The sequence below is a fragment of the Ictidomys tridecemlineatus genome, chromosome 12 (genome assembly GCF_052094955.1).
Source record: "Ictidomys tridecemlineatus isolate mIctTri1 chromosome 12, mIctTri1.hap1, whole genome shotgun sequence".
Classification (NCBI taxonomy): Eukaryota; Metazoa; Chordata; class Mammalia; order Rodentia; family Sciuridae; genus Ictidomys; species Ictidomys tridecemlineatus.
In genome coordinates this window covers 35,844,024-35,870,542 of record NC_135488.1, presented here as the reverse complement: position 1 = coordinate 35,870,542, position 26,519 = coordinate 35,844,024, and the positions used below count along the sequence as shown (strand labels likewise).

At 50.4% G+C, this 26,519-nt stretch overlaps 1 protein-coding gene across 5 annotated transcripts; it reads left to right on the top strand.

Moving 5' to 3' along the window:
* LOC144369244 (uncharacterized) lies at positions 1-25,722 on the top strand. 5 transcript variants are annotated; one of them, XM_078028447.1, is made up of 13 exons: positions 3-995; positions 8,578-8,790; positions 13,630-13,817; positions 14,784-14,989; positions 15,226-15,431; positions 16,505-16,619; positions 17,974-18,089; positions 18,254-18,484; positions 19,568-19,682; positions 21,985-22,085; positions 22,252-22,368; positions 23,342-23,456; positions 25,351-25,722. In XM_078028447.1, the coding sequence occupies exons 2-13, from the start codon at positions 8,749-8,751 to the stop codon at positions 25,554-25,556; spliced, it is 1,758 nt and encodes a 585-aa protein (XP_077884573.1). In that variant the 5' UTR covers positions 3-995; positions 8,578-8,748; the 3' UTR covers positions 25,557-25,722. The 5 variants fall into 5 exon arrangements, with proteins under 5 accessions (XP_077884576.1, XP_077884573.1, XP_077884577.1 ...); XM_078028448.1 differs by lacking the exon at positions 3-995 and adding an exon at positions 2,867-2,955; XM_078028449.1 differs by lacking the exon at positions 3-995 and adding an exon at positions 8,078-8,480.
* Positions 25,723-26,519: the final 797 nt, after the last annotated feature.

Below are 26,519 nucleotides of genomic sequence, written 5' to 3'. Positions count from 1 at the left end.
TGTCAGAAAGGTCCAGAAACATGAGGAACCTGGAGACAGTCTCAGTGGGAACACTGAACTCCTACAGCTGAAACCCACAAAGGTGGAGGGCCCCTGTGATCTGGCGGTGGTTCTGAGTTTTTCTTTTTCTTTTTTCTGTTTCTTTCTTTTTTCTTTTCTTTTCTTTTTTTCTTTTTCTTTTTTTTTTTTTTTTTTTTTGGTGCTGGGGGTTAAACTCAGGACTTCACTCTGCAGAACAAGCTCTGCCCACTGGGTTCTCTCCCTGGAGTTTTCAATATTCAACTTGCCTACTGAGCCTCCAGAAATCCATCAATTACAACCTGCCTTTGCCAAGACTAGTATACACATTTTCATAGCAGCTTTGTTTATAGACAAGAACTGGAAACAGTGTAGATGTCTATCAGCAGGTGAGTGGATGCAGACTCCCCAGGCCCACCTTAAGAGACAGTTGATCACTCAAAAATAGGAAAGGGTGAGCTATTGGCACTTAACCTTGATGATGCTCAAAATAATTATGTTGAAAGAAGCCAGATTTAAAAAAAAATAAAACATGCTGTATGATTCCGTTTATTGAAACTTCTAGAAAGTATATAGTAACAAAAAGCAGATCAGGGGTCACCTGGAGATGTGAGGGGGGATGGTGGAGGTGTGAAGGGATTGCAGAGAGGCAGGAGGAAACTTTTAGGGTGATAGACATGTTGTTTATATTGATTGTGGTGCCCTCACAGCTGATGCATAGTATTGGAAGTCAGCAGAGTGTGCTTGAAATGTGCAGGTTGCTGCCCTTCATTGAAACTGTTTTTGAAATTAGCTACAACCAACAGGGGACAGAGAAGCCCCCAAGTGGTCTCTTCCTTTACTGAAGACTATGATGTAGAAATTGATTGCAGAAGAAATCTCTTTCCTGTCCATGCAATGTTTTGAGCTTATCAGTGCTTACCTGCTGCGTGGCTAAATCGATCCTGCTTCAAATGCTGGGCGAGATCTTCAGGGGTGTAAGTACCACGTAGGCAACATGATGCTAAAGCGAGGTCTCTCTGCCCCCAGATGCAGGTCCCTTCCCTCATGCATCAATTCTTTGGGGATTCCAAGGCCTTTGGAAAGAAAGTTGAGGGGTCCAGGGAGCAAAGAGGGTTGGGGATGTGCCAAGGGATGAGTAGGAGGTGCGCACTAGGAGGAGGACCTCCACACGGGCCTCCACTGTGCACCCAGTGTTCCACGAGGCTGGTTCAGAGCCAGGGCTGCAGGCCAGGCACATCTGGGCACATTGCAGGTTCAGGGGACTCTGCCAAGCCTAGAGAAGGGGATACTGGTGCTGAGCAGCATATATCAGGGAAATCGGTCGCTCCCACCTGACAGATCCCTTTCCAGGGCAGACTTGGGGCCCTGCTGCAGGGACACCCAGTGAGGATGCTCGAGGAAACCTTTCTGTCCAGGAACGCGGTGGGGCTGGTGAGGGCTGGGGTCCTAGGGCGAGCTGGCTGCGGCTTTTTACCTGAAGTCCCCCTGTCCCGCCCCTTGATGATCCTCCTGGAGTCGGGCCCCAAGTGACTTCTCCCTTGGCAGCCTTTGGGAGGCACCGAGGAACTGTCTGGGGCCCTGTCCCTGAGGGCGACAGGGCTTTCAGTGTTTGCTGACTTGAGTCTTGGGGAGTTTGTAAGGAGGACTCCAGCCCTCCACCTCTACCCGCCGACGTCCAATGGATGGCTAAAGGCAGAATTAGAAGGGCAGCATCTCTGCCTCAATATATGGCCCATCCGTCCCCTTTGCCTGAGTCACCTTGGATTTGTTACTGGACCCTGCTGGCTGCATCAGTGCCCACCAGCACAAGGAACAGGCAAAAAAAAGAAAGAAAAAAGAAAGAAAGAAAGAAAGAAAAAGGAAAAAATCAAGAACTTTGATCAAACTGGGGAGAAGCAGCCAGAAGGCTTGGAAGAAGCCCCTGACCCACAGAAGTGGTTACAGTTTATAGAAACAAAACCCAAGTGATCTACATACGTGAATTTCCTTGGCCTGAAGAAAAGCAAAAATGGGAAAAGCACAGAAAATGCCTAGGCAGATGGCCTGTGCCCAGGCCTGAGGAAGGGCAGGGCCCATCTTAGCTTTTCTGGCTCCTGAGGTGGGCGTGGGGTTGAAGCCCATCTCTATTTTCAGCAGAAGGAAGTTGCTCTTCATTCAGAATCCAGACCCCCGCCTCCATGTAGTCTGTTTCATGTCCCAGGAATAAGGTCTGATTGATGTGCATCTGAGAGCCAAAGCAGGTGACACAGCTCTCCTGAGAAGGCACCACCTGGCCAATCCTGGGAAGATGGACAGACCTCACCTGGTCAGGACCACCTACTTTGGCAGCTGTGCAAAGCCCAAGTCCTTGCCCTCATTCCCCTTTCTAGAAAAGCTCCAAGTCGTCACTCCCTGAAGACAGGCTAAGATGTGGGTCCCCTGCCTTCCCCGTGTGGCTACACTGATAAAAGTTCCTTTCCTGCTGGGCATGGTGGTGCATGCCTGTAATCCCAGAGATTCTTGGGAGGCTGAGGCAGGAGGATCATTGAGGTCAACCTTGGTGATTTAGTGAGACCCTCAGCAACGTAGCAAGACCCCTTCTCAAAACAAGAATAAAAAGGATTGGGGTGTGCTCAGTGGTAAGTCACCCGGGTTCAATTCCTAGTCCTTTACCTGGAACTGAAGCTCCCTGCCTCCTTTTCTTTTGCGGGTTAAAGCTTTCCCTGTGCATTCAGTCTCATTGGACTTGGAGTTCCCATTGACCCAACTCAGAAGTTCCCATCTCTGGTATCTCCACCTCCTCTTGGTACTGGGGATTGGACCAGGGGTTCTGCCACTGAGATACATCCTCAGCCCTTTTAATTCTTTATCTTAAGACAGTGCCTCAATAAGTTGCTAAACCTGGCCTCAAACCCACAATCCTCCTGTCTCAGCCTCTGAGTCACTCTATCAGAGGTGGGTGGCACTGTGCTCGGCCTGTGGTTGCATTTGGATGCAGTCCAAGCTGCTGCAGGTTTGGGGAATGTTCTGTGGGCATCTATATAACAGTACCTGGACAGGGGGTGCTTTCTGCAGGGGGCGCCAGACCCTCTCGCTGTTTTTTCTGTGGATGTCTGCCTGGCCTGCAGTGCGTTGGTCACAGGACATTCAGGAGAGATCTAGGGCACTGGGCAGCGCCCTCCATCCAGCAGGTGACCTGGCAGGAAGAGCCCTTGCAGCAGGGAAGTGGGGTGGCACTCTGTAGGTGAAAGCACAGAGCTCTCTGATGACTAGTGACTAACACAATGTGAAGCAGAAACATCCCATGAATTTCATGTTCAAGTACAAAGCTGGCTAGGATGACTGGGTGGCATTGCAATCTCCTGAAGGTCCTTCTTGGATTCATACAAAAAGAGAGAGCGAGGGACTAAGGGGCAGGAAGGAAACACAACTTTTTCAAACACTGAGATCTGGAATCTAGCTCCTGCCATGTAGTCAGTGAATGAATGGATAATAGTTGTTTTTAAAGGACCATGTGACCTGGGGCTGCTCGGCTTCCTGTGGGCCCTCAGCATCCCTATGTATAAAGCAGGGGCACAGACCAAGGGTGCTGTCAGCTTTCTGTTGCTGTGACAAAGCATCTGAGAGAATCCCCTTAAAAGGAATCAGGGTTTCTTTTGGCTCATGGCTGCATAGGTCTCAGTCCATGGCACCTTAGCCCTGTTGCTTTGTGCCTGTGGCAACACAGTAGGACATCCTGGCAGCTGGAGCACATGACAGAGGAGGCTGCTCATCTCTGGGTAACTGGGAAGAGGGTGGGTAGGACTGGGCTGGGTCCCAATATCCCCCTCAAGGTCACACCCCTAATGATCTCATTCCTTCCACAAGGCCCCACCTACTAAAGTTTCCATTGTGTCCCAAGGGCCACAGGCTGGTGACCAAGCCTTTAGCACAAGAACAATGGGGACATTTGACATCCAAACCACAATACCAAGTGATCATTAGCTGGGGGCTTACCCCTGGTCTCCGGGCCAACCCCTCCCCACAGCCCAGGCCTGGGGAGATTGACTGCATTCTGCAGGACACCCACTGCAGGCAGCTGCCTCAGCCAGCATGGAAATCCTTAGCAGAGGCTCTTTTATTTCACGAGGGGTGGGGTGGTGGGGGGTGGTATCGGTGATTGATCTCAGGGATGCTTGACCACTGAACCCCATCCCCAGCCCAATTTTTAATTTGATTTAGAGTCAGGGTCTCACTGATTTGCTTAGTGCCTTGCCATTGCTAAGGCTGATTTTGAAATTTTTGATCCTCCTGCCTCAGCCTCCTGAGGTGCAGGGATTACAGGAGTGCACCACTGCGTTGGCCAAGGGGCTCCTTTGGGCAGTGGGGTTTCCTTGGGAGAAAGCTGACCCTGTCCTGGGGTCATTCCTGATTCGCCCACACAGCAGTGCTTTGTTACTTTTTCTCTTCTCTGGAAGGCAACTCAATTCATACCTAGTAAACATAGCCCCACAGGTTCTCTGATTAAGAATAGTGCAGAGCTGGGGGGCAGTGGTACATGCCTGTAATCCCAGACACTCTGGAGGCTGAGGCTGGAGGATGGCATGTTTGAAGCCAACCTTAGCCATTTAGTGAGGCTCTGAGCAACTCAGTGAGACTCTGTCTGTAATGAAGTATTTTAAAAGGACTGGGGATGTGGCTCAGTGGTAAAGCACCCCTTGTTTCAACCCCTGGTACCAAAAGAGAGAGAGAGAGAAGTGAAGAAATAAGGGAAATCAAAACTCAAGCTAAGATCTTAACCCTGCAAACACAGCTGGTAGAGAAACGTGCTGACTTCAGGGCTATGAGGATTCACCTCACCAAGACTCAGGTAGCAAATGCTCTCCAAACCTGTCACCCTCAGGGCTGGGTGAGCTCCGCGGTAGAGCACTTGCCTAGCATGTGCAAGGCCCTGGGTTCAATGCCCAGTGCGGCAACAAAAAGAATTTCAAAACCCCATGTGATCCTCAGGTCCAGGGAGAGCAGTCAGAGCAGCTGTCTGCCCCTGAGACTGGGCCTGGGAGGACTCACTGGGAGGATGCCAGGGGGCTCATCAAAGGTCCGGGGAATTGCCACCAGTGCGGCCAAGGTCACTCCTAGATGGCAAAATGAAACCTGTGAGCCACGTTTTCTGTGACTCTCAGGAATCCCTTCCACACCTCTGTCCTTAAAACAGGGAAGAGTAATAATGTCACTCAGTCCCTTTGTACTGCTGGGACCACAGTGGTCTTTAGAGGAGATCTCATGGCTGCCCTGGGTCACCCCCTGCTTCACATCCCCTTGGTGACCAGTGGTCTCTTCCCACCTGAATGCTGTCCAGACCCGACTCCTGGGGTGCAAGCCTTCCCCTCCACCCTCCACCAGTGCTCACCAGCTGCCCTGGGGCATGGGAGGCTGTGACCCAGGCTTGGGTAGGGCTTCCCCCTTAGCCAGAGCCGTCCTGAGAGCCCCAGGCTGCAGCCCCAGCCTGGAAGTGGCTGCCTGGAACAGAGCAGGAGGTTGCTCCCTGTGGCCCCTCTGGCCCCTCTCTTCCTCCTGTGGAAGGAGCATGTGAGGAATGGCTTGTCCTTAACCCTGTGCAGAAGCTTCCAAAGAAACCGCTTCAAAGCCCTGGAGCAGGGGAGGGGGTTGAAAGGTTTGGAGATGGAGCCATCTGAGAAGAAATGGCAGAACTTCAGAGACGAACAAGAGAGCAGAAGTTCCAAGCCTCTTTCGATGGAGTTTCTAGCAAAACAGGATGTTGGTTGCAGGAGCCAGATGCAAGCCAGGCTCAGATGACCCCATGGAGTACCATCAGGCGACCAATGGCCACTTGAAAACTGTATCGTAAAAGAGCTTCCAGTCCTGAAGCGCAAACTATGCCAGGGGCCTCCAGGCTAAGTGACAGAAGCAGGCACACAATGACACATGGCCTGTGACCTCACTCATGGAGAGTATAATACAGTTGTACCATAGAAGCAGAAAACATTATTGTGACCAATATTTTAATAATGATGATTATTAGGATGGCCTTTCATGTTGGTTGTGATAATTGACAGCTGTCATTTTACAAATAATGTTGATCAAACGCTCCCTCTGGGCCATGCTCTAGGCCAGCCACTCTACCTGCCTTGCCTACCTGATCCTCACAGTGTCCCCAAGAAGCCAACACAACAAACCAGAAAGCACAATGTCCCTGCTAGCAAGTGCAGGACCTAAGTCTTGAACCCAGACACAGAGACCAACCAAATTCAATGAAATATTTACTGGAATACTGGTAGAAATCTAGGAGAAGAGGCTGTGGCCTAGAAATGGGGAGGGTTGGCTTCAATCCTCAAAACCCAAAGCTGTCAAGATGGTTCAATTGACCATCCACGTTAGAAACTACTCTCCAACGAAATATGCCCCAAACATTGTCAAAACAGAGGGACCGATTGGGAGGAAATGGCAACCCAGTAGAACAGGAGGCACGAGGAGAAACACAGATGAGCACTATGCACGGGAGGAGGTCACTGGAACACAGCTGGCAAGAAGATGAACACAGGCTCAAATGATGTGTTTTTTTTATTTATTTTTTACCCAAATTAAGGATGTTGATAATATGTGCTGGGAGGGGATAGGAAGATAAGCTTTTTTCATACACTTTGGAGGCACATTTAACATTATCCATGAAACTTAAAAAATGCACGAATGCTATGCTCCCTACAACACAGAAATTCAGGTCTTGGGACGTGCCCTGGGAAGCTCCCAGAAGGAAGTTCATTTCAATGCCGTGTTAAATTATAAGACATGTACAAAGCAATGGCCATTGGCAGGAAGTCTGTGGCCACAGTGAATAAGGAGGCACGTGCTGACTGCAAGTTCTTAGGACCTGTGGGTGGAAAGAAGACCCTGGACCACATGTTTCAGCTGTGGGACACAGACACAGCCCTGAACATAGGCTGGTCCAGCGGCACTGTGCATCTCTCCAGATCCACACAGTGTGGAAACCGCAGCCATCACTTGGCTTTAGGGACAGTAGCTGAGGTGATTTTCTTTTCTGAGAGATAGGGGACCACGGCGGACTCCCTAATAGACAGATGACCAGAGCCACCTCTGGGGAGAGTCTGGGCCAGGAGGTGATGGGAGAAGAGGAATTCGATCATCTGTTTCCATTTTTCTGTGATTTGGTTCAAGTGGTAAAGCGGTGCTATTTATTAATTAATGGATCAAATAGGTTCATCATTGTTTTAGAGTACAATTAGGTGCCTTCAAACTTTAGGCTACATGGGCACATTTGAGAACGGTTCCAGCCATTCTCTCATCCTTTGGGTCATTCCCCTCCTATGTCCTGTGAGACATTTTCTATGTGAGGCTTTAAGAAGAAGAAGAAGAGAATATTCTGTAAAGAAAACCTTATGATCTGTGCATTATAAAATTGAATGGGTTCATTCAGAAATCAGAAGTTCTATTGAAAGCTCTTTGCATGAGGCAAATAAAACTTATTTTTAGGCATCCTGGTGAAGACAAGGTTTTATCTTTCTGTCTCATGTCTGTGTTTTTCTTTTTATTTGTTAGAATGAAATCCATAGGTTGGCAGACCATTCTATCAGATGTGTACCTAGATGACATTTCAATTACCCACTTTTACATGGTAGACATTTTGTACATGAACACTGCCTGTCTGCAACTCTTTTTAAAACAGGACTGGGCTCAGGAGCCCAAATACCAATGTTAGCTGGAACATGTTCTCCAGTTTGGCCTATCTGTCAGTATTCCCTGAGGTCATCTGTTCCATGAGCTTCGTTACTCCTGCTCCCTCACCAGCTTTCATAGAAACCACATGCTGTCTATGAGTCAGAGACACCAATCTCACAACATAGCATTCTTTGAGTATCCAAAGTCCCACTTTTCACTTCGCCATGCCTGACATTGTCGGTAATATTTATCGGCAAATGTGAGATTTTCAAAGATCCAATTCTATGTGCTCCTTTCTCAAAGAGCCTTAGGCAGGGCTATAGCATACATAAATATGAAGGAAAGGCCTAGTTTTTAAAATGTCATCCATCGAATAGTTGACACATGTCTGAGATATTTTTTGTTTTGGAGGAGGTATTATTTAATAGGGAAATCCAACAGCTACATGATAGTGAAATGAGAAGTCTTGCATCCATTTTATTCTTTGTGATGATTTTGATGAGTAAGGATAAGATACTTCCTTGTTCCAATGAAGATGTTGCCCACTTCTGTGAATGGATGCACCGTGTCACCCACTACTTGCATATCTGCATGTTGTGCTTGACATTACCATCGTACTTGGCAGGTGGCAGAAAGTCAATACTGAAGTTCAGCTCTTGTGTTCTAGCAGGTGTGCTGCAGATCCTTGGTGTGCCACCTTGTGCAATCCATGCTGCTCTGTTCATGTTCCTATTGACTTCCTGGTGATGAGCATCATGGTCTCCTGGTCTTGAGAATGGCCAAGCATTTCTCTGTGAATGTGGAAGGTGGGCATGTGGAAGGCTTCAGGGAGGAGGGATCATTGATCATGTACTCTAATCCATGTGCCTGTTTAATGACCTGTTTTTCTTCTTGGGTTTTAAGGGAGACACTGCCCTCAAACACTTCTGTGCAGCTGGGAATGCAGGCTTCTGCTTCACCTTGAAGGAAGCATTCATGAATCCTTTCCAGAAGACATGAGAAGAGAGAGTGAGCCTCTGGTAACATGCAGGTTCCTTGCATTGCCCATGGGCTAGAGGAGAGAAGAGTTGCTTCATGAGATTTGATCCCCTTTTTCCTGAAAAGTTCCACACGGAGGTGAGTCCCCAGCATGTTTAGACATCATTTCAGACATCTTTGTTGATGGAAATGAATCACACCCCCTGATGATGTGGAAGAGCTAAAGATGGGTTTGCTATGAATTTTCTATTTCATTTCTCAGGGCCTGAGTCAAGCCAGCCATTGTGCTCTCAGCGCATGAGCTGCTGGTCAAATGTGAGGAAGTGGTCTTGCTTTATGAAAACACCATCCTGAGTCAGTGAGCCAGAGGCAGCCTGCAGTCCCTGTTTTCCTGTAAAGGCAGATTGCTGTGGATGGCCTCTGGCCTCGTCATGCAGCCCTGCTCAGAGTAGGGGATTGAGGGTCCAGGCAGATCCCAGTTCCTTTTGATCTTTATTGCCATTGGGCCACCCCAGGGTCTTTGGACTCTCACTGGTCTTCTGGCCTGGGTCAGGGGATGTGAGGTTTGGAATCCCCCTCTGTGGCAGGATCCCAGGCCCCCCAGCCACTTGAGGGCAGCACATCCTTCTCTAATTGTGTTAGAGGGGGAGGATTCTCCTGCCCATCCTCATCCATGCTCATCCCTCATTTTGTAGCTTCGCACCTTAGGAGCTTTATTCATTGACTTACGCTAAGATGAGTCAATCAGCAGTCTCCCAAGGGTTTACATTGTGGTAATTGACACCGAACATCTGTTTTGTAATTAAACCATTTTGGAGGACACAGTTGAGTGGCATTAAGCATGTTCATGTTGGTGTATAGGCGTCACCACCATGCATCTCCAGAACTCACGTGGACATACTCTTGCCATCAATGCGGAATTCTAGTGCCCTTGAGGCCCAGGAAAAGAACATTGTACTTTATCTTTTTATGAACCTGATAATTGAGAATCTGAGATAAGTGAAATCCTACAAAATTTGCCTTTCTCTGGACACTATCATTTTCAAGGGATGCAGTTCACCCCCACTCGTGGGCATATCAGGTCCACTGCTAACTCTGCGGGTGTTTCAATTGCACTCTCGGTGACAGTGGTGACTGTGTGCACATGAGCTGTGTGTCCAGCTCGGATCCCAGGATCTAGGGTCTTTGGTTCCACGCAGCCTATAGGTTGCCTGTTCCTCCAGGTGTCTGCAGGCCAGTGGCACGAAGGCCCTGGGCCTGGTGGTTTCTTTAGGTGAGTGCAATACGTGTCCACAGTGTCGTGGGACATGATGGACTATAAATAGAAGCAATGCCTGGATACTCCTGGGATCTCAGTAGGCTCAGCCTGTGTGCTGAGAATTGTTGTGACCTCCTAATTAATGGGCCCCCAGAATCCCAGAGAAAAGGGCAAGTCCAGAGCAGTGGAACCTCCTGTCTCTGAGAGAACTTTTGGGGTGGGGGGCCGGGATACATTGATGTGAGGATGCTGATGCAGACTCACGTGCTTCGAATCCAGGTAGAGGTGCTCAGGAACAGCCTGGGCTGGCACGTGGGTTCCCCACCTGCACACCTGTGGAACATCTTGGGGCTCTGATTAGCACAGCAGCCTGACCACGTGAGGGCATCTGCTGTCTCTGCGTACAGTGAGCTGGGTTTTCTTCACGTCCCTCAACAATTCCACATAACACCAGCTCTGAACCCAGAGTCCTGGGCACTTAGTTGAGGCTCCATCAGCTCCCACCTCTCTCTACCTGACAGAGCCCTCCTGGCTCCCTCTGCACTCATTACATTGAAGATGAAACCCTGGAGGGTGGGACTTCCCGTCATCCAGAAGTTCCCAAACACATTCCACTGTTCCTGGAACTCAAATGGTTGGGGGGGCCACAAGCACCCTGGCATCCATGTGTGGGAACCATGGTAGTATAATCAAGAAACAGGAAGGAGAGGGGTTGGACTGATCAGTACAGATGGCAGGGCCTAGTACAGAGTGGAACGGAGAGTTCTCACCCGGGGTGATTGTTGTGATGTGCACAAATGCTCTGCTGGTGCTGGGGTGCCCGCATGGTTTCTGGGGTCTTGAAAGGCTACAGATGCCCACAGAGTGTTCTCAGATGCACAGTGGGAGGCCCGTTGCAATATGTACATGTGGAAGAAGTAGGAGACCCCCTTAGTGTGGAGGTGCCATCTAGAAGGCAGCCTCACTTCTCTGAAAAAGTTGATTGGAAAAAAAGGGTCCGTACCTGTGCCCAAAGGGTCATATATGCTCCTGGAAGTTGGTGGTGGAAATAGTTCTCCATCCATTAATCACTCCCTCACTCACTAATGTCCTTGTGTCCTTGAGAAAGGCTCTCCCTTTCCTGGTTTTCCTGAATAGAAATCCTCTTGCCTCTTGGGTGAATAGGGTTATGGGTTGTGCAGAGGGTGGTGGTTTACTGAGCATCTCAGAGACTGTCCTTTATGGAGCCTAATGATCCCAACTGGGGAATGAGGCCAGGGTCCTAACTGTGGTTAGTGTGAGGACACCATGGGTTCAGAGAGGGAAAGAAGGACAAGGGAATCTCAGATGTCCCTTCATGGCCCCTGGAGTTAGAGGACTTACCCCTTTGCACCTGGGATCAGGAGACCTCATTTCCTCGAGGACACGCACACTCAGACGTTAATCTTGAGTGTGGGTTCCTTTCTGGGGTCCAGGGCTGTTGTTAGCCACCAGGAATGACAGTGCTCTCCATGCTGAGTGGAGCCAGTTTTTGCCAGGAAAGAGCCCGTGGTCACGCCTTGTGCAAAGCATCCCACGCCAGGGGCTCCCATCCCTACATTCCTGTCCTGAAAGGAAACCACTCAGAGGCAAGGTGGGTCCAACCACCTCCCATGTGTTCACTCATCACTGTGTTCCAGCATCACCCCAGTTCACAGTCCTGATGGGATTGGATGTGGCTCAGAATGTCTCCTTCATGAGCTCTACCCTGCCACGGCTGCAGTTCTGCAGTGGGAGAAACTCAAAACCTCAAAACACATGCACATGAAAGAAAAGAGCAAGAGCCAGAGCCCAAACAGGGCCACATGTGGCAAGGACAGCTGGAGGGCCTAGGTTGGGACTCAGAATGATGTCAGTGGGGTGGCATTGCTGCTGACACCAGCATGATAACAGAGAGCCAGCCCTGCTCATTTTGCGGAGCAGTGTGTTGGGGAAGGCAGAAGAAATTGAGAGGCAGGATTGAGTTTGGCCCTAGGAGGAGGTTGGGTAAAAGGCCAGTGTGAGTTGGAGGGCCTGGGCAGATAGAGAGAGGCCAGGGCACACCCCAAAGCCTGGAGACTGCACTTGATGTCCAGGGTTGTGAAACACCACCTCCCCTCTTACTCACAACTGAGAGCAAGGGGCATTGATGAGTTCAGTTTGTGTGCGGCTGCATCCAAGGTGGCTCGGCTAGGCACCTCTGTTTCCTTGACTCAGGAGGCTGGGAGTCCAGGCTCCACTGAGGCTCGGCCGGGAGGATCGGACTCTGAGTTTATGCCTGTGTTCCTGGTAGGATCCATGTTGGCTGAGCCTCAGTGTTTTTGCAATGAGAGGATGGGTGACTGTCATGTCTTTATCACAGGACACACTTGCTAAATGGATTTGTTTGCTCTGGGGAGGAAAGAGAGAGAGGGGAGTGTTGCTGGAGACAGGGATGCAGACAGGGGTCATGGACTTGGCATAACTCAGTCTTGGAGGTGATATCCCATCACCTGTACCCACTTCAATTCCCATGAATGCAGAGGCTGAGCCCCCTTGAGGTGAGGGGTGAACCGGTTCTGGGCAGCAGGATGCTGTGGTACCTCGGAGTCTCTGTGAGACCCCAACACTAGACACACTTGGCCCTTTTGAAATCTTAGGAGAAGCCTTGGGAAGTTGTATGGCAGAGGGGAGCAGCCTCTGCATCTCAGTCCCCTCCAACTTGCCATGGTGTAGAGAGGGAACTGCAGCCACGATGGGACGGACATTGGCCACGTCCCTGTGTGGGACACAGGCCTGATTGAGTTGGGGTGCATTCTTTGTCTCTGCCCTTCTTGTGATTGTCCCATCTCTACATTTGTGCTTTAGCCACCTGTGAGTCCCATCTCTGGTTTCAGAGAGAATAGAGGGTGTTATGGGCCAATAGACACAATAAACCCTAGAGATTAGATGCTACCCTACTTTCCAGAAAAGACTGGGCACACCATGAGTTGCACAATGATGGGACCAAGGTCCACAAGCTGCTGAGAGGGAAGGACTGGTTGTGAATGCATTTTTGAAGGCTCCAAGCTGGAACTCTAGTGGCATCAAGCAGGGCAGATGCTGGTGGGGATATTTGGGTAGTTGTTGGTGAACACCTGCGCACCTTAGATGTTTAGGCATGGAGGAGAAATCAGCAGCTCATAGGGCTTTTGAAAGTGGTCTTATGTGAAAAGAGGCTCAGGTATGGGCACAGGAAATGACATCATTGCCTTGACAATGGATCAAACAGAACATGGAACCCTGGTATCCAGGCACCCACTTAACTGACCAAGCCATCCGAGCTCATTTGGTTGGAGAAACTGGAGTGAGAAGGATGTTCTCCTGTGGTTGCAAACAATGCCGAGCCTCAGGCTCCCAGGAATCTCAGGAAGGCCAACTAGCCCTTTTGTGGATGCACTGTATGAGGCTTCATCTTAGACGCCAGAGCCTCTGGCGATTGTCGCAGAGGAGCTCAAGAGTAACAGTGAGTAGCACAGGGCAGGTGAGCCCAGCAGGCTCTCTAGTCTGATCCCTGATGAATGGCCCAGGACTCCTATTCTGACAGTGTGTGTGTGTGTGTGTGTGTGTGTGTGTGTGTGTGTGTGTGTGTTTGTACTGATGGGAACTGTCCCATTGTGCTTTGACTCTAGTGTATTGGCACAAGTCATTTTTCTGTTTGTCACCATTTCCATTTTAAACCAACATTCTTGGTCCCAACACAGGGTGAAAATGATGAGAACACGGAGGAGCCCTTCAGGGTACAGAGCCTTGAACCTTACAGGCAGGACCAGCTTAGGAATGAGCTCCTGCCTGTCATTTGTGGGAGGAACCTACATTTCAGCAGCAACATGGGGTTAATCTCCTGGGATTCCATCCCCACCCAGCAGGTTCTGGATCTCTTGTTCCCAAGGTAAGCACCAGACCACCAAGCCCAAGTGTGTAGCCCCCTCATGCCTGGGTCTTGGGGCTGCCATGTACCTCTCAGGGACCCAAAGGATTGTGATACCTAATGAGATAGAGGACCACACTCATAGTGGAATGTCAGTCCCGAATGGGACGAGTCCTGGAGGTGCCTGCCACAGCCTTGCAAGGGGAGTGAACTCCGCTCTCAGGCAGAGAAACCATCCTGACTCCAGCTGATCCACAGAGGTCCGTGGAGCAGTCCCCACACACTGGGCACCACAGCTCAATGGTGTGCACTGAGCTCATTCCCAGGTGGACTCAGCGAGGCCAGGTGGTCTTTCTGGTGTGATATTGGCTTTGTGAAGAACGTAGATCTGTGCCAGAGGCGTCTCAAAACTCAGGCCTTGGGAAAAGCACTTTTGGGTTAATAAAGACACGTTAATTTCCATAGTGGGACAGAGCATCCTAGCTGGGACATAGCTGGACAGGGGCTTTGGACATGGCGGCTCCCACACCCAGAGATATGTGGGAATCAGCAGTTTGGGCTCATTCACTGATGAACATGGAGAAAGCACCCACTGTGTGAAGACAGGTTTCCAGTCACGTTTCATAATTCATTGAAAAATAGGGTGCAAATGACTGCCATTGTGTCCCTTTTCATGGGGGTCAGCCTCAAACCGCAGGTGCCATGAGTACATATCCTACATGTGACTGCATCCCTGACTCCATGGGGCATAAGTGCACGTTGTCCTCTTCAGTGACTATGGTGGACCCCTGCACCAACTTCAACATGGAATGGTCTTGGGGTCAAGAGGGTGGGCTCCTGTTTCCAGAATAGGGACCTGCAAGGTGATTTGACTTGGGAAGGCTGAGGAAAGACTGCTCTCCCCAGTGTAGGGTCAGAGGTTTTCTCTGGAGGCCGTGGTGAAGGCAAGGCCAGGGTTTTGCTGACTCCACACCTTCCTCCCCACAGTGCCTCACCTTCCTTCCTGGGGACCTGGGTGAACCTCCACTCCGAGGCTTCCCATCAGCCTCCAGGCTTTCTGAGTCTGCAGCAGCTGCTATCCATGTGGCTCCTGCTGGGAGGCTTGAACCTGGAACACCAAGCACACCACCTCCTGGCCGCAATTGAAGATGGCAAATCAAGCCAGGCAAAGCCTGAGAGCCAGGTGGACTGTGGTGAGTACCTAAGTGTATAAGAGGAAAGGTTTAACTCTTGTCCCACTGCAGGGAGTCTGTATGCCTGGTGTTGGGCTGGAAATTAGGACAAGCCTTTGTCCATTCAGGAAGTGACCCCAGTCTGCAAAGAGGTCCTGTGTGGGCCAAGGGCCTGAGTTCTTCCTGGCAGCAGAGGTATTGTCTGTCTGTGGGAAGGTCAGGGCAAGGCAGTCATGTTGGCATCTTTTCTCCTCTAGCTACAAGCTCAGTTCCTGTCACGGCTCCTCAGCCAACCCCAGAGCCAGAGCCTTCTCCCAGGGAAGGGGCAGAGCCGGAGTCCAGGACATCAGGGGTCTCTACTCGGTCCTCCCCAAGGCCCCAATATAACAAGCGGATGAGAGGCAGGTGCCTCATTCATGTCTACCTGGAAAAGGAAAGGACAACACAGTATAGGAGCATCCTGGTGAGTCTTCGAGCAGGGGAGTCTCCTGGGAGCCCACAGTGGGGAAGACGGAGTCCACAGCAAACACTTTGGACTAGGCCTGTCTTCTTGAACTGGAGCTTCTGGAAGGTCAGGAAGGAGAGCAGAAAGTGAGCAAGAGAGAGGCGGGAGAGCAGCAGCATGCCAGGTCTGGGTGCGAGTGGGCCTGCGTGTTTTGGGGTGTGCAGGTCAGAAGTGCAGGAGTGAGTGCTAGGTTCAGAGGAGGTCAGAGAAATATCGAGGGTACAGGCCATCCTCTACTGACCTTGGTATTGAGGAGGAGTATATTGAACCGTGGAGGTTGAAGCACAGGAGTTGGCAGTCATTTTCTTGTGTGTGGGAGGGGATATGTTGCTGGTTGAAGGGAAGGGAGCCATTGTAGAATGATTAGGGTGGGTAGGTGTGGGTCACAGAGAACTGGGGGCCTTGGAGGGGCCCATTAGTGTCCTAGTTTGCATGTATGTGAATAGAGATTTAGCGGCTCTCTCTGCAGGATCTTCCTGGGTGTGGAGTATCCATCATGAGACTCTGGTGTCCACCTCCAGGGGAGCCATGTTGAACCACTGCACCTGCTGGGTCCGAACCTCCTGACACCCTAGCAAGCACTGACACTCTCGAGCCCAGCAGCTTCCATGCCTATCATTAAAGAGTCCTAGTGTGTGTTGTGCCCTGGCTGTCAGGACCAAAGCAACTAGGGTTTGTGCCTGGTCCATACAAAAATGCAGCTGCATCCCAGACCAGAGCAGGGATATGGAAGTGCACTGGACCATTCCTCCCATCTTGATGGGACTAGAGTGTGTCTGTACAAAGTCTTTTGGTCCTTATTCCCTTGTCCCTGTAGGGCATAGCAGGTTGAAGCAAACTCTTGTACCAAGATTGGACTAGAGGCTCATAGGAAGACCCCCACATGATCACATGAAGGCCTCAGGTAGCAGGGTATCAAGATGGTGCCCTTGTGTTGAGAGCTCACTTGTCTCTGATTGTCCTTGAGCACTGTCCTCTGGGTAGCTACTCCCAAATTCCCTCTCTGATGAGCTTTCTCCAACCCTGCTCAGGTGACCTGCCAGGACAGGGCTCCAGTCATCATCCGCAGGGCCTTAGATGCACACTTGCTCCAGCAGGAGGACCCAGAAAACTACGAGCTTCTGCAAATTCTCTCGAACCATCAGAGTAAGTGGAACCATCAGAGGGTAGGGAGCAGTGAGTCACAGTGGGCTCACGATAACTCGGAGCCAAAACACAGTGTGCATTGACCCAATGCCCAGGAAGAGTATGGTGGGACTTGTGCACAAAACAAAGTGTAATGATGGGGCATAAATCTGCAGGTTCTTCATGTTCCCCAGGGGCTGTGGACCTGCCTAACATGTGTTCTTTCCTTGGCCTGAGGAGGCATTGCAAAGCTATTATCCACAAGGGGCCAAGAAGAGAGGCTTCTTTGTCTTGTGTCAAAGAAGACAGACAACCACAGGGTGCCTACTTTGGTGGCCTTTCCTGACCTAGTTGAGTACATGAAAAAAGCAGTTCAATGAAGAATCATTTCTGGTTTCCAATCTTTCTATTCATTGCAAACTGAGTCCACTTAGGACCAGAGGCCATTACTAGAGAGAAGAGTGTGGTAGAATAGAACCCTTCACAGCTTGTAAACTCTTCTTGAAGAGAGAGAGAGAGAGAGAGAGAGAGAGAGAGAGAGAGAGAGAGAGAGAGAGAGAGAGAGAGAAGAAGAAGAAGAAGAAGAAGAAAGAAGAAGAAGAAAGAGGAGGAGGAGGAGGAGGACGAGGAGGAGGAGGACATGGAGGAGGAGAAGGAGGAGTAGAAAATGAAAATAAGTTGAAGGAGGAGACCATGAATAAGAAGGTCAAGATGACTTTAAGAAGAAGCATGAGGAGAAGATGAAGAAGAACAAGAACAAGAAGGAGAAACACAAGCCGAACAAGAAGTGTAACAATAAATTGATTAAAAATGTGAATGAGAATTAGACTCATGAGGAGAAAATGCAGAAGTGGGGAACTCAAGAGAAATATATATCTCTGGATGGCACAGCCCTGCTGTGGACATCCTCCACCTACGCTCAACACACCTCCAAACCATACCCCTCCAATTAGTGTAGCCCTGTATGAGTGGATGAATCCACTGGCAAGGTGGAGGCACCCACCATCAAGTGCTTTTCCCAAACCCACCTGTGATCATTGCTGCAGTGGGGAGAAAACCTTGAACACATGAGTCTTGGGGGACCAATCTAGATACAAAGTGTAGCTGTTTGTCTTTGGTGGGTCCAACGTGAACTAAGAGGGTCTGGGGTACAAGGGGCTATTTCCTTGAAAGGTGTTCCTGTAGGGGACCTCCTGTGCATAGAGGGTCCTCAGGGAGGAATCAGTGGGGAGTCTTTGGTGCAACAGTAGCTGGATTCGGGGGCTCTCAGGTCTGTGTGTGAGACCTGAGCTGGCAGAGGCTCTCAGTTGTGGGGGATGTTGGGTAGTGTATTCCTTGAGTGTCACCTACCACGCCTCTGCCCCTGCCTCTCCAGAGCTGAGGATCCCTGCAGATGGAAACGTATATTACGCCCTGGATGGCAGAGTGGATTATAACTTTCTTCTTCGGGAAACAGCTGCCAGCAAGTTGTTTAAAGTCAAGCCAAAGGAGGTAAACAGCCACCTTCTTCAGTCTTTACTCCTGGTGCCACTCCACATCCTCCAAGGGGACAAGAACCTCAGGTTCTGGATGGATTTGTAGAATGCCCACAGGGCCAATGCCAGGCTGGGTGGGGTGCAGGTGCTGGGCTTTGCTGATGTTGTCATCCCCCACAGTTCTTGGAGCCTTCTGTGGCAGTGGCATCCAGGATCCCAGCAGCTGTGAGCAGCAGCTCTGCGGTGGCAGCAGGACCATTGCCCCAGGCCACCCAAACCAATGAGTGGTGCATGAGAAAAGTCACCAGTAGCAGCTCCTCACTGCTTCACTCCAGCGAGCAGGTGGAAGACAGCCGCTTTGTCCACGTCCTCCTAGAGGGACAGAGCCTGAGGGAGACAAAGCGCATCCTGGTAAGCCCGACAGCAGGGCTGCCTCCTGGGTGTCCACACAGTGGAAGGCAGGAGACACAGCTAACCCTGGGGCTGTGGTGGGAAATTAAGAAGAGAGAGGTCAGTCTTAAGGGCTTGACCTGAGTGGGGAGAGCCTCAGCATGCCCAGCTGCAGCGGTGAGTGGGCCTGTGTATTGTGGGTTTGGCAGGCCAAAAGTGCAGACAAAAGTGCTGTGGACAGATGAAGGCAGAGATATGTCCAGGGTGCAGGCTGCAGTGCCTAGAACTTGGTATTCTCAATGAGTGAGGTTGGAGCAGAGGAACTGGCAGTGACTTGTCACATGTGTAGGAGGGGGTGTGTTCCTGGTGGCAGGAAAGAGAACCTCCTTAGCATGACTAGGTGTGGAAATGTGGGGTCGGGATCACCTGGGGGGTCATGCCACAGCTTCCGAATGTCAGTCTTTGCATGTATGTAAATACAGAACTAAAGGGGTTCTTGGCAGAATTTCTATGGATGTGCAGTAGACACGCTAATGCTGCAGGTGTCCAGCTGCAGAGGAGACATGTTCAGTGACTGCCAGTGCTGAGTCAAGTACATCATTAGAACCAGACCCGCACTGAGCTTCCAGAGCCCAGGGCCTCTCCAGGCTATCATGAAGCACTCAAGTGCACACTCTTGTATCTGAGTCTGTTTTGTGTAGTGGCAGTCAGGACCAAAATTTTCAGTGCATCTGCCTCTTCCACCCACAAAGGCAGCCTGCATCCCAGAGCACACTTGGTGCACAGATCCCTGGCCCATTGCTGTCATCTCAGTGAGATGAGAGTGTGTCTGTGCATAGGCAGTTTGGTCCTTTGACCTGAGTGGAATGTGGCTCCCCAGGGAGAGGGGAGATGGAAGGTACAGGCAGATATTTGTACCAGGATTGTTCTAGTAGCACGTTGCAAGAACCCAGGCGGTATATGGAGGACACACTCAGGTAGCAGGATAACAAGATTGTGCCCTTGTATGTGTAGCTGAGATTTCTCCTGAATGTTTGACCACAGTCTTCTGGGTAGCTCCTCTAAAAGCCATTCTCTGATGACATTTGTCCCACCCTGATCTAGGTGACGTGTCAGGAGAGGGTGACAAGCCTCATCCGCAGGGCCTTGGACCAAAATTTGTTGCAGCATGAGGATGTGGACAACTTTGAGCTGCTGAGAATGATGTCTCTGCATGAGAGTAAGTAGGACAATCAGACAGTGGGGAGACATGATCCACAGTGGGCTCAGGATAACTCACAGCCAAGAGAAAGTGGGCCTTGGCCCTAAAATAGCCAGAGTGTGGTGGGCCTGGTGCAGGAAACCAAGTGCAGTGATGGGCGTGTCCAATGTGGAGGTGTTCAGTGCGGCCCCAGGGGGCTGCTGGACCTCCCTAAACGTGTTCTCCCCTGGACCTGGTCTGGCAATGCAAAGCTAATATCGATGAGGGCAAGGCAGAGAGAGGCTCAATCCATCATCAGTTTGGTTTATGGCTCACTGATAAGGATGCCTTCAAATGAAGAGGAGCAGAGCATGGGTCCTGATTGGATCAGCATTGCTATGGACGGAAGCCGCACAGGTCCCAATCCATGGCCAGGATATGAGAAGTCCTGCCTACTCAAGAATGTCAGGATTGCAGCAACTGGGAACAGGACTCAGTGAAGAGGAAGTCAAGGCCAGGGGACAGCCTGTTTGGGTTCTTTTTGGAACAATTCCAAGTCCTGTGTGCCTGGGTGCCCATCTCCTGGAGATATCAGAATGGCCAGGTTATTATTCCTTCCAGCAACAAAGAAGGGCATCTGAAGAACAGAGGCCACAATGCTGAGCTGTCCACAATGCCAGTGCTCTTTCCTTTCTTGTGAGCCCGACACTCCTAGCCTCCACCATCCCAGCTTATCCACAGTAGAACCCACCATCTGTCGGGCACGTAAGTGAGTTTTCCCATTTTCACACACCGCCTCATTTGAGTTGGCTCTGTCTCACACATGAGGAAGACTGAGGTGCAAGGAGCTGGGCAAGGGGCAGTGTCTGCGAATCTCAGGGCCTTGGGAGGCAGTGCAGGGGGATGGGGATTTCCAAACAGCCTCAGAAACTTAGGGAGACCCTGTACCCAAGTCAAAAGGCCTGGGAATGGTCTCAGTGCTTAAGTGCCTCTGGTTTTATCCCTAGTAAAAAAATAAGCCAGTCAAAAGGAATTACCAAACCGAGAATCTACAAAGGTGATTTCAGAAACAGACTTTCAACCCAAGCATCAGTTGAGAGCAGGCTCCAGACCAGGGGAGGTTTGTGTGTAACAGACGTCAAAAGGGAGGACTACGGGGGGCCTGGAACCCACTAGGTGTGATGGCATCTATGCCTTATGGCAGGAGGGTGGCAGTGATGCTGGCCCTCTCCTAGATTTTGGAAACCTTGTTTTCATTGGGGAAGCTTTATGGAGGTGGAATCTATTTTAGCAATCCTGGTCCAGATGAGGTGCTGACTACCACAGGTAGAAGCCTATCCAGAATGCACTGTCTGTTATTCAGTCTTTCCTGACTGTGACAATGACAAAGAAAGGAAGTCACTTGTCTTCGGTCTTGGTTTCACTCCTGGCCATTGATTGAGAACTGATTTCATCTTGGACTACTGAACAGAGGCTGCATCTGGGCAGAAGAGTGTGATAGATTTGAACTCCTCAGGATGCCCCACCATTGCCAGAGAAAGAAGGAGAAGGAGGAGGAGGAGAAAGAGACACTCCTGAGTGGAAAGAAAATCACACGATAAAGAGCAGGAGGCAGAAGAAGAAAAAGAAGGAGGTGAACAGAAGGAAGGGTGGAGGGAGATACACAAGAAGAAGAACAAGAAGGAATCATGTAAGAACAAGAAAAAGACCCAGAAAGAACTACAAGAAGATGCAGGACAGAAAGAAGAGCCAGAAGTAGAAGAAGAACCAGAATAAAAGTACCAAGCAGACAGCTCCTGATGAGAAACAAGGGGAAGGAGAGCGATCCTAGAAAACAATAGAGTTCTCCAGGGCACCACCCTGCTCAAGTCCTCCCATGTCCATGCCCAACACACCTCTGATGGATACCACCTCCCCTCCGTGTATTCATCCATGAGTGGATTCATCCAGGGCAAGGGGATGAATTCCCCCACCATCCAACGCTTCCCTGAATGCCCATGTGTGAGCATGGCTGCCCTGGGGAGAAAGGCCTAAGCACAGGAGCCTTTGCCAATCCTGATGCAGATCCTAGCAGTGTCCCTTTGGCAGATCCAACCTGCACTGAGAAGTTCTGGGCCCAAGGTGCTGTTTCCATTGCCAGGTGCTCTTTTGGTTTAGAATCCTGTACATCATCTTCTCCAGGGAAGAATCACTGAGGGAGTCTTTGGTGGCACTGTAGCTGGATAGGAGGGCTCTCAATTCTGGTGCAGGCTCGCCCTGGCGGAGACTCTCAGGGGTTGTGGGTGTTTTGTGGTCTAATCCTTGAGTGCCACCTAACAATTCTCTCCACTTTGCTCTGCAGAAATCAAGGTCCCTGACCACTCACTGATGTATCTGTCCATGAATCCACAAATAAAATATTATTTCATCGTGAGGAAACGCCGCGAGGTCAAGGGAAAGGAGGTAAACACCTACCTTATTCAAGCTGTACTTGTGCTGCCATTCCACTCCCACCTGGGGAAATGAGAAGCCTGAGCACCTGGACATATGTGCTAGAAGCCCATAGAGCCAACTGACAGGCTGGGGTGGCTTTCTGTTTCTGGGTTTGCTGATGTTCCATCCCCCACAGTTCTCAGAATCAACCTGCAAGTCCTCCAGGCCGCTTTCCCACAGGCAGGTGGGAGACACCTGCTTAATTCGTGTCCACTTAGAAACACAAAGTCCAAAGATGGCCAAGACTGTTTTGGTAAGCCTGGGAGCAGGAATGTCCCCTGGTGCTTACACCTGGGTGGGGAGCAGACACTGGTCCAATACCATGGACTACTCATGCCCTCTTGATTTGGAGCTTCTGGATGATCAGGAGGATAGATGGGAATTAAGAAGGAAGAGGTCAGTGTGAAGGGCTAGAGCTGAGATGAGGGAGAGCAGCAGCTTGTCCACCGCCATGTCTGAGGGAGTCTGTGTGTCAGGTGGCAGCATGCAGTCCAGAAGGGCAGAGGCAGGTATGGGTGACAGATGAGAACAGGCCAGGACCTAGGTTGCAGCTTCCTCTGTATGGGATGCTGGCCTCTATGGAGCAGGACACCAGTATGAGGTTCTGCATGTTCCTTGAACAAGGAGCTGAGAGGGTCTCTCTGCAGAGTCAGTATGGATGTGGAGCAAGCACACTAAATGTCCAGGTAACCCAATGACCACCCTTGGCGGAACAGGTGACCTCGAACACCCCAGCCAGCACTGAGCCTCTGGAGGCCAGGAGCTCTCATGGCTATCTTTCGTCACTCCTGTGTGTGGTCATGTTCCTGGGTCTGATTTGGGCCCTGGCAATCCAGACCAAAGCCTCTAGGTTTTGTGCCTAGGCCATTCCCAATGCCACCTGCATCCTCGGGCAGACCTAGGATCTTGGAGGCTATTGTCCCATTCCTCCCAACTTGTGGGATGAGATTGCATCTGTATGCAGGTAGTGGGGTCCTTTCACTTGGAGAGAAGTGCAGCTTCACAAAGAGCAATGGCAGGTCCAGGAAGTCCTATGTACAAGGATTGGGCTAGTAGCCTATGGGAAGAGCCCACGCGATGAGCAGGAGGTCAGCCTCAGGTAGTAGGGTCATGGATGTTGCCCTTGTATTTAGAGTGGAGGTGCCTCCAGAATGCCCCTGCCCACTGTCCTTGAGTAGTCACTTCAAGGCCCATTTCCTGAAGGCCTCTCTTCCATGCTGCTCCAGGTGACCTGCCACGATCGGGCTCCTGTCGTCATCCGCAGGGCCCTCGAGCTACACTTGCTTACTCAGGAGAAGCCGGAGGAATATGAGCTGGGCCAAATCATCTCTCACCGTCAGAGTAAGTGGGACAATCAGATGACAGAGAGCAAGGGTCAGGATGTGGACTCAGGTCAACTCTTAGCACCAAAGAGCAGTCTCGGACCCCCAAGAACACTCCAACAGGGTGTGTTGGGCTCGTGCACAAAGCCAACTGCACTTCTGCTGGTGTAAGCTCTCCAGGTGTTTTGGTATACCCCAGTGGCTAGTGCGGCTCCCCACCAGGTGCCCTGCCCAGGACATGAAGACGCATGCAAAGCTGACATCATTGAGGAGTGAGGAGGAAAGCCTCTTTCCAGGAGCAGTATGGTTCTGTGGTCTGAGATAGGAGTGGTTTCAGAGGAACATGGGAATGCATGGGCTAAAGATGGAACTGGCATTTTGTGGACTGAAGCAGTAGGATTGAAAGCCTTCTGTGTGACCAGAAAACCACTGCCTGGGCAGAGCATTGCCAAGATTCTAGCAAGCAGTAACAGGATGAAATTGGGAAGAAAACACAGCCTGGGAGACAGCTTGAATCATCTGTTTTTGCATCAATTCCATGGTCTTCCGCACCTGAGTCCACTAGCCAAGGAGTGATCCCAATAGCCAGGTTATGATCCCTAACTAGAGTCAGATGAGGGCTTCCTGAGCACGTAGCCACAGAGCTCATCTGATAATAATGTCAGCGCTTTTTCATTGGTTGGTTGGTTGGCTTTTGTGAGCCAAACACCTCAGCAGCCATTATCCCAGCCTATGTACGCTGAAGACCACCATCCCAATGAGTTCTAGGATCACTTGTCTCCTATCTTAACCTTCTGTTAGGTTAGTAGAGTCTATGGAAGAGGAAGTCTGTCTGGGGCCTTGGTAGCCTAAGAAATTCATAGCAGAGATCCCCACATCCAACCCAGAAGGGATGGAGAACAGGCTCTAGGTTAGAGGAGGGCGACAGGAAAGAGGTGTTCAGAGGAAGGAGAAGCTGGCTGTTGTATTCCCCCACTCGGGGTCATGGCACCACTGGGCCATACACCATGTCGGAGGGAAGCAGTCCCTTTGCTGGTCTTTGGAATCATTGTTCTCAGGAGGGCAGCATTTGGAATGTGGCCTTCATTCTCAGAAGCCTGGTTCACATGGAAGCAGGCTCCACCAACGCAGAAGCGTGGCTCTAATGTGGTATCCGTGCTGGTCAGCCTGTCCTCACCGTGGCCATACTTGAGAATCCTAGGCCTTTTCTCTGGGTTTCACAACTTTCTCTTTGGTTGTGCACTGAGGCTGTCCATAAAGCTCTAGTGTGTGGCAGTGGAGAGCTCCTCAGCCCTTGCCACAAAGGCATAGACTGGGAGAGAGAGAACAAGGCTGGGAGAGAGGGAGAGAGAGAAAGACGGAGAGGAGAAGGAGGACCTCTACTTGGAGAATGAGGATTCAGTGGAGCCAACAGGGACAAGGTACTGGTGCCCAGGGCGCACTCCTGTTTAGGTCTTCCTCCAAGCATGCTCCACCTTTCTTCCAGTCCCTCCCACCTCCCAGTAGTGTATTCATCTTGAATGAGAATTTCATGTTGACATCAGAGCACTCACCATCCAATGCTTCCTTCCAAACCCACCTGTGAAGATGGCTCATGTGGGGTCTAAATCTTCGGCACTTTTGTGGGAGATTTCAGATGCAAACCCTAGTGGTGTGCTTTGGCAGACGCAAGAGGACCTGGGATGTTTTGGAGTCCAAAGCCTTTGGTAGGAATAGACATTAGGTGTGTTAAAGTGCTCTGCCTAGTTCTTCCTCAGGGAGGACTGTGGAGGCTGTCTTGTTGGTATTGGTGCTGAATTGGAGAGCTCTCAGGTGTGTGGCTCAGTTCGTTTCTGGCACAGGCTCTCAGATGTTGGGGTGTCCCAGGGAGCACCTCCTGAGCCACCTTATTTTGTACACCCCTCTCTCCCCAGAGCTGAGGATTCCAGCGCAGGCCAACGTATTTTACGCAAAGAACCCTCACACGAAACCCAACTTCGTGCTGAGGAAAAGGAGCCTCTCCCAAAAGAATGATGAATGGATCCAGCCTCAACCTCCCTCTCGTCCTGCAAAGAAGGCTCCAGCCCTCCTGAGGATGCTTGCAAAACCATTCTGCTGCTGTGTGCCTGGGCGGGGCTGAGGCAGCCCAGGAATATTTACATTGATTACTATTTGCTTCAAAGTTTGAATCTATAGTTTGCCATTGTCTTTGACCTTGTTTAGTAACACAGTTGTTACTCTATCCTGTATTTGTTGTTCCCATTAATATATTATTATTTTAAAATATATATGTTTTTGTTACCTGATCTACTGTGATGATTTGTTACCTGATCTACTGTGATGGTTTTGATCCAAATTGTGCATTTGATGATAATGAATGCCATGCATTTAGGAACCTGTAGACTCTAGACAATGAATGAATGTCTACTGTTGCATGGACTGGTCTGCAGAGTCCTGTAGCATTTGAGCTTGTGTGAGGGCTTCATAGGGCTTGCAAAAAGTCCGGGTCAGATGGTCCTGCATGAAGCTTAGCTCCTAGTGGTCTCCTCTACAGCATAAGGGCCAAGGAGAAACCCACTTCCACACAGAAGATGGGAAGCTACCTTATGAAGGTGATCGTAGGTGTGGGACCCTCTTGCTAGGACCCTTTTTCTATTGGGCCAAAACTGTGCTCTGAATGTGATTGCTGAGAAGAGCTTGGAATTTCCTGATTGAAACAGTTCATGCAAGCTGCTTCCACTTGCAGGAACAAAGTGTGTTCTCGTTGAGCACTTTGGGGTGTCCCAGGTTGCACTAGAGTGTGTCAGAAGCACTTGTAATGATTGGCATTCACGGTTTCACATTGAAGCCTCTGTGCCATCTGTCAACCACTGATGGCTGCAAGTGGGTACCCTGCCTTTCAATGAGTTTTCTGAAAAAGTAGGAGTTTTGAAGAACTGATCTTCTCAGCATTCCCCTTGCCTCCCCAAGTTGGGTGATGTCAATTATACAGGCTTCCTTGGGAGCACACATTTTATATTGAGCTGGAATTGGACTCTGGATGCGATTGCTGAAAATAGCTGGGGAATGGGAGAATGGAAGCTGTTTGCTGCAAGCAGTTTCA

Excerpts from the sequence above, each read along its gene's own strand:
- LOC144369244 (XM_078028447.1), top strand. The coding sequence starts at position 8,749 with ATGAGATTTGATCCCCTTTTTCCTGAAAAGTTCCACACGGAG. Across the intron at positions 15,432-16,504 it reads CACAGTATAGGAGCATCCTG|GTGACCTGCCAGGACAGGGC; the intron begins GTGAGTCTTCGA and ends AACCCTGCTCAG. Across the intron at positions 22,086-22,251 it reads GCGAGGTCAAGGGAAAGGAG|TTCTCAGAATCAACCTGCAA; the intron begins GTAAACACCTAC and ends CATCCCCCACAG.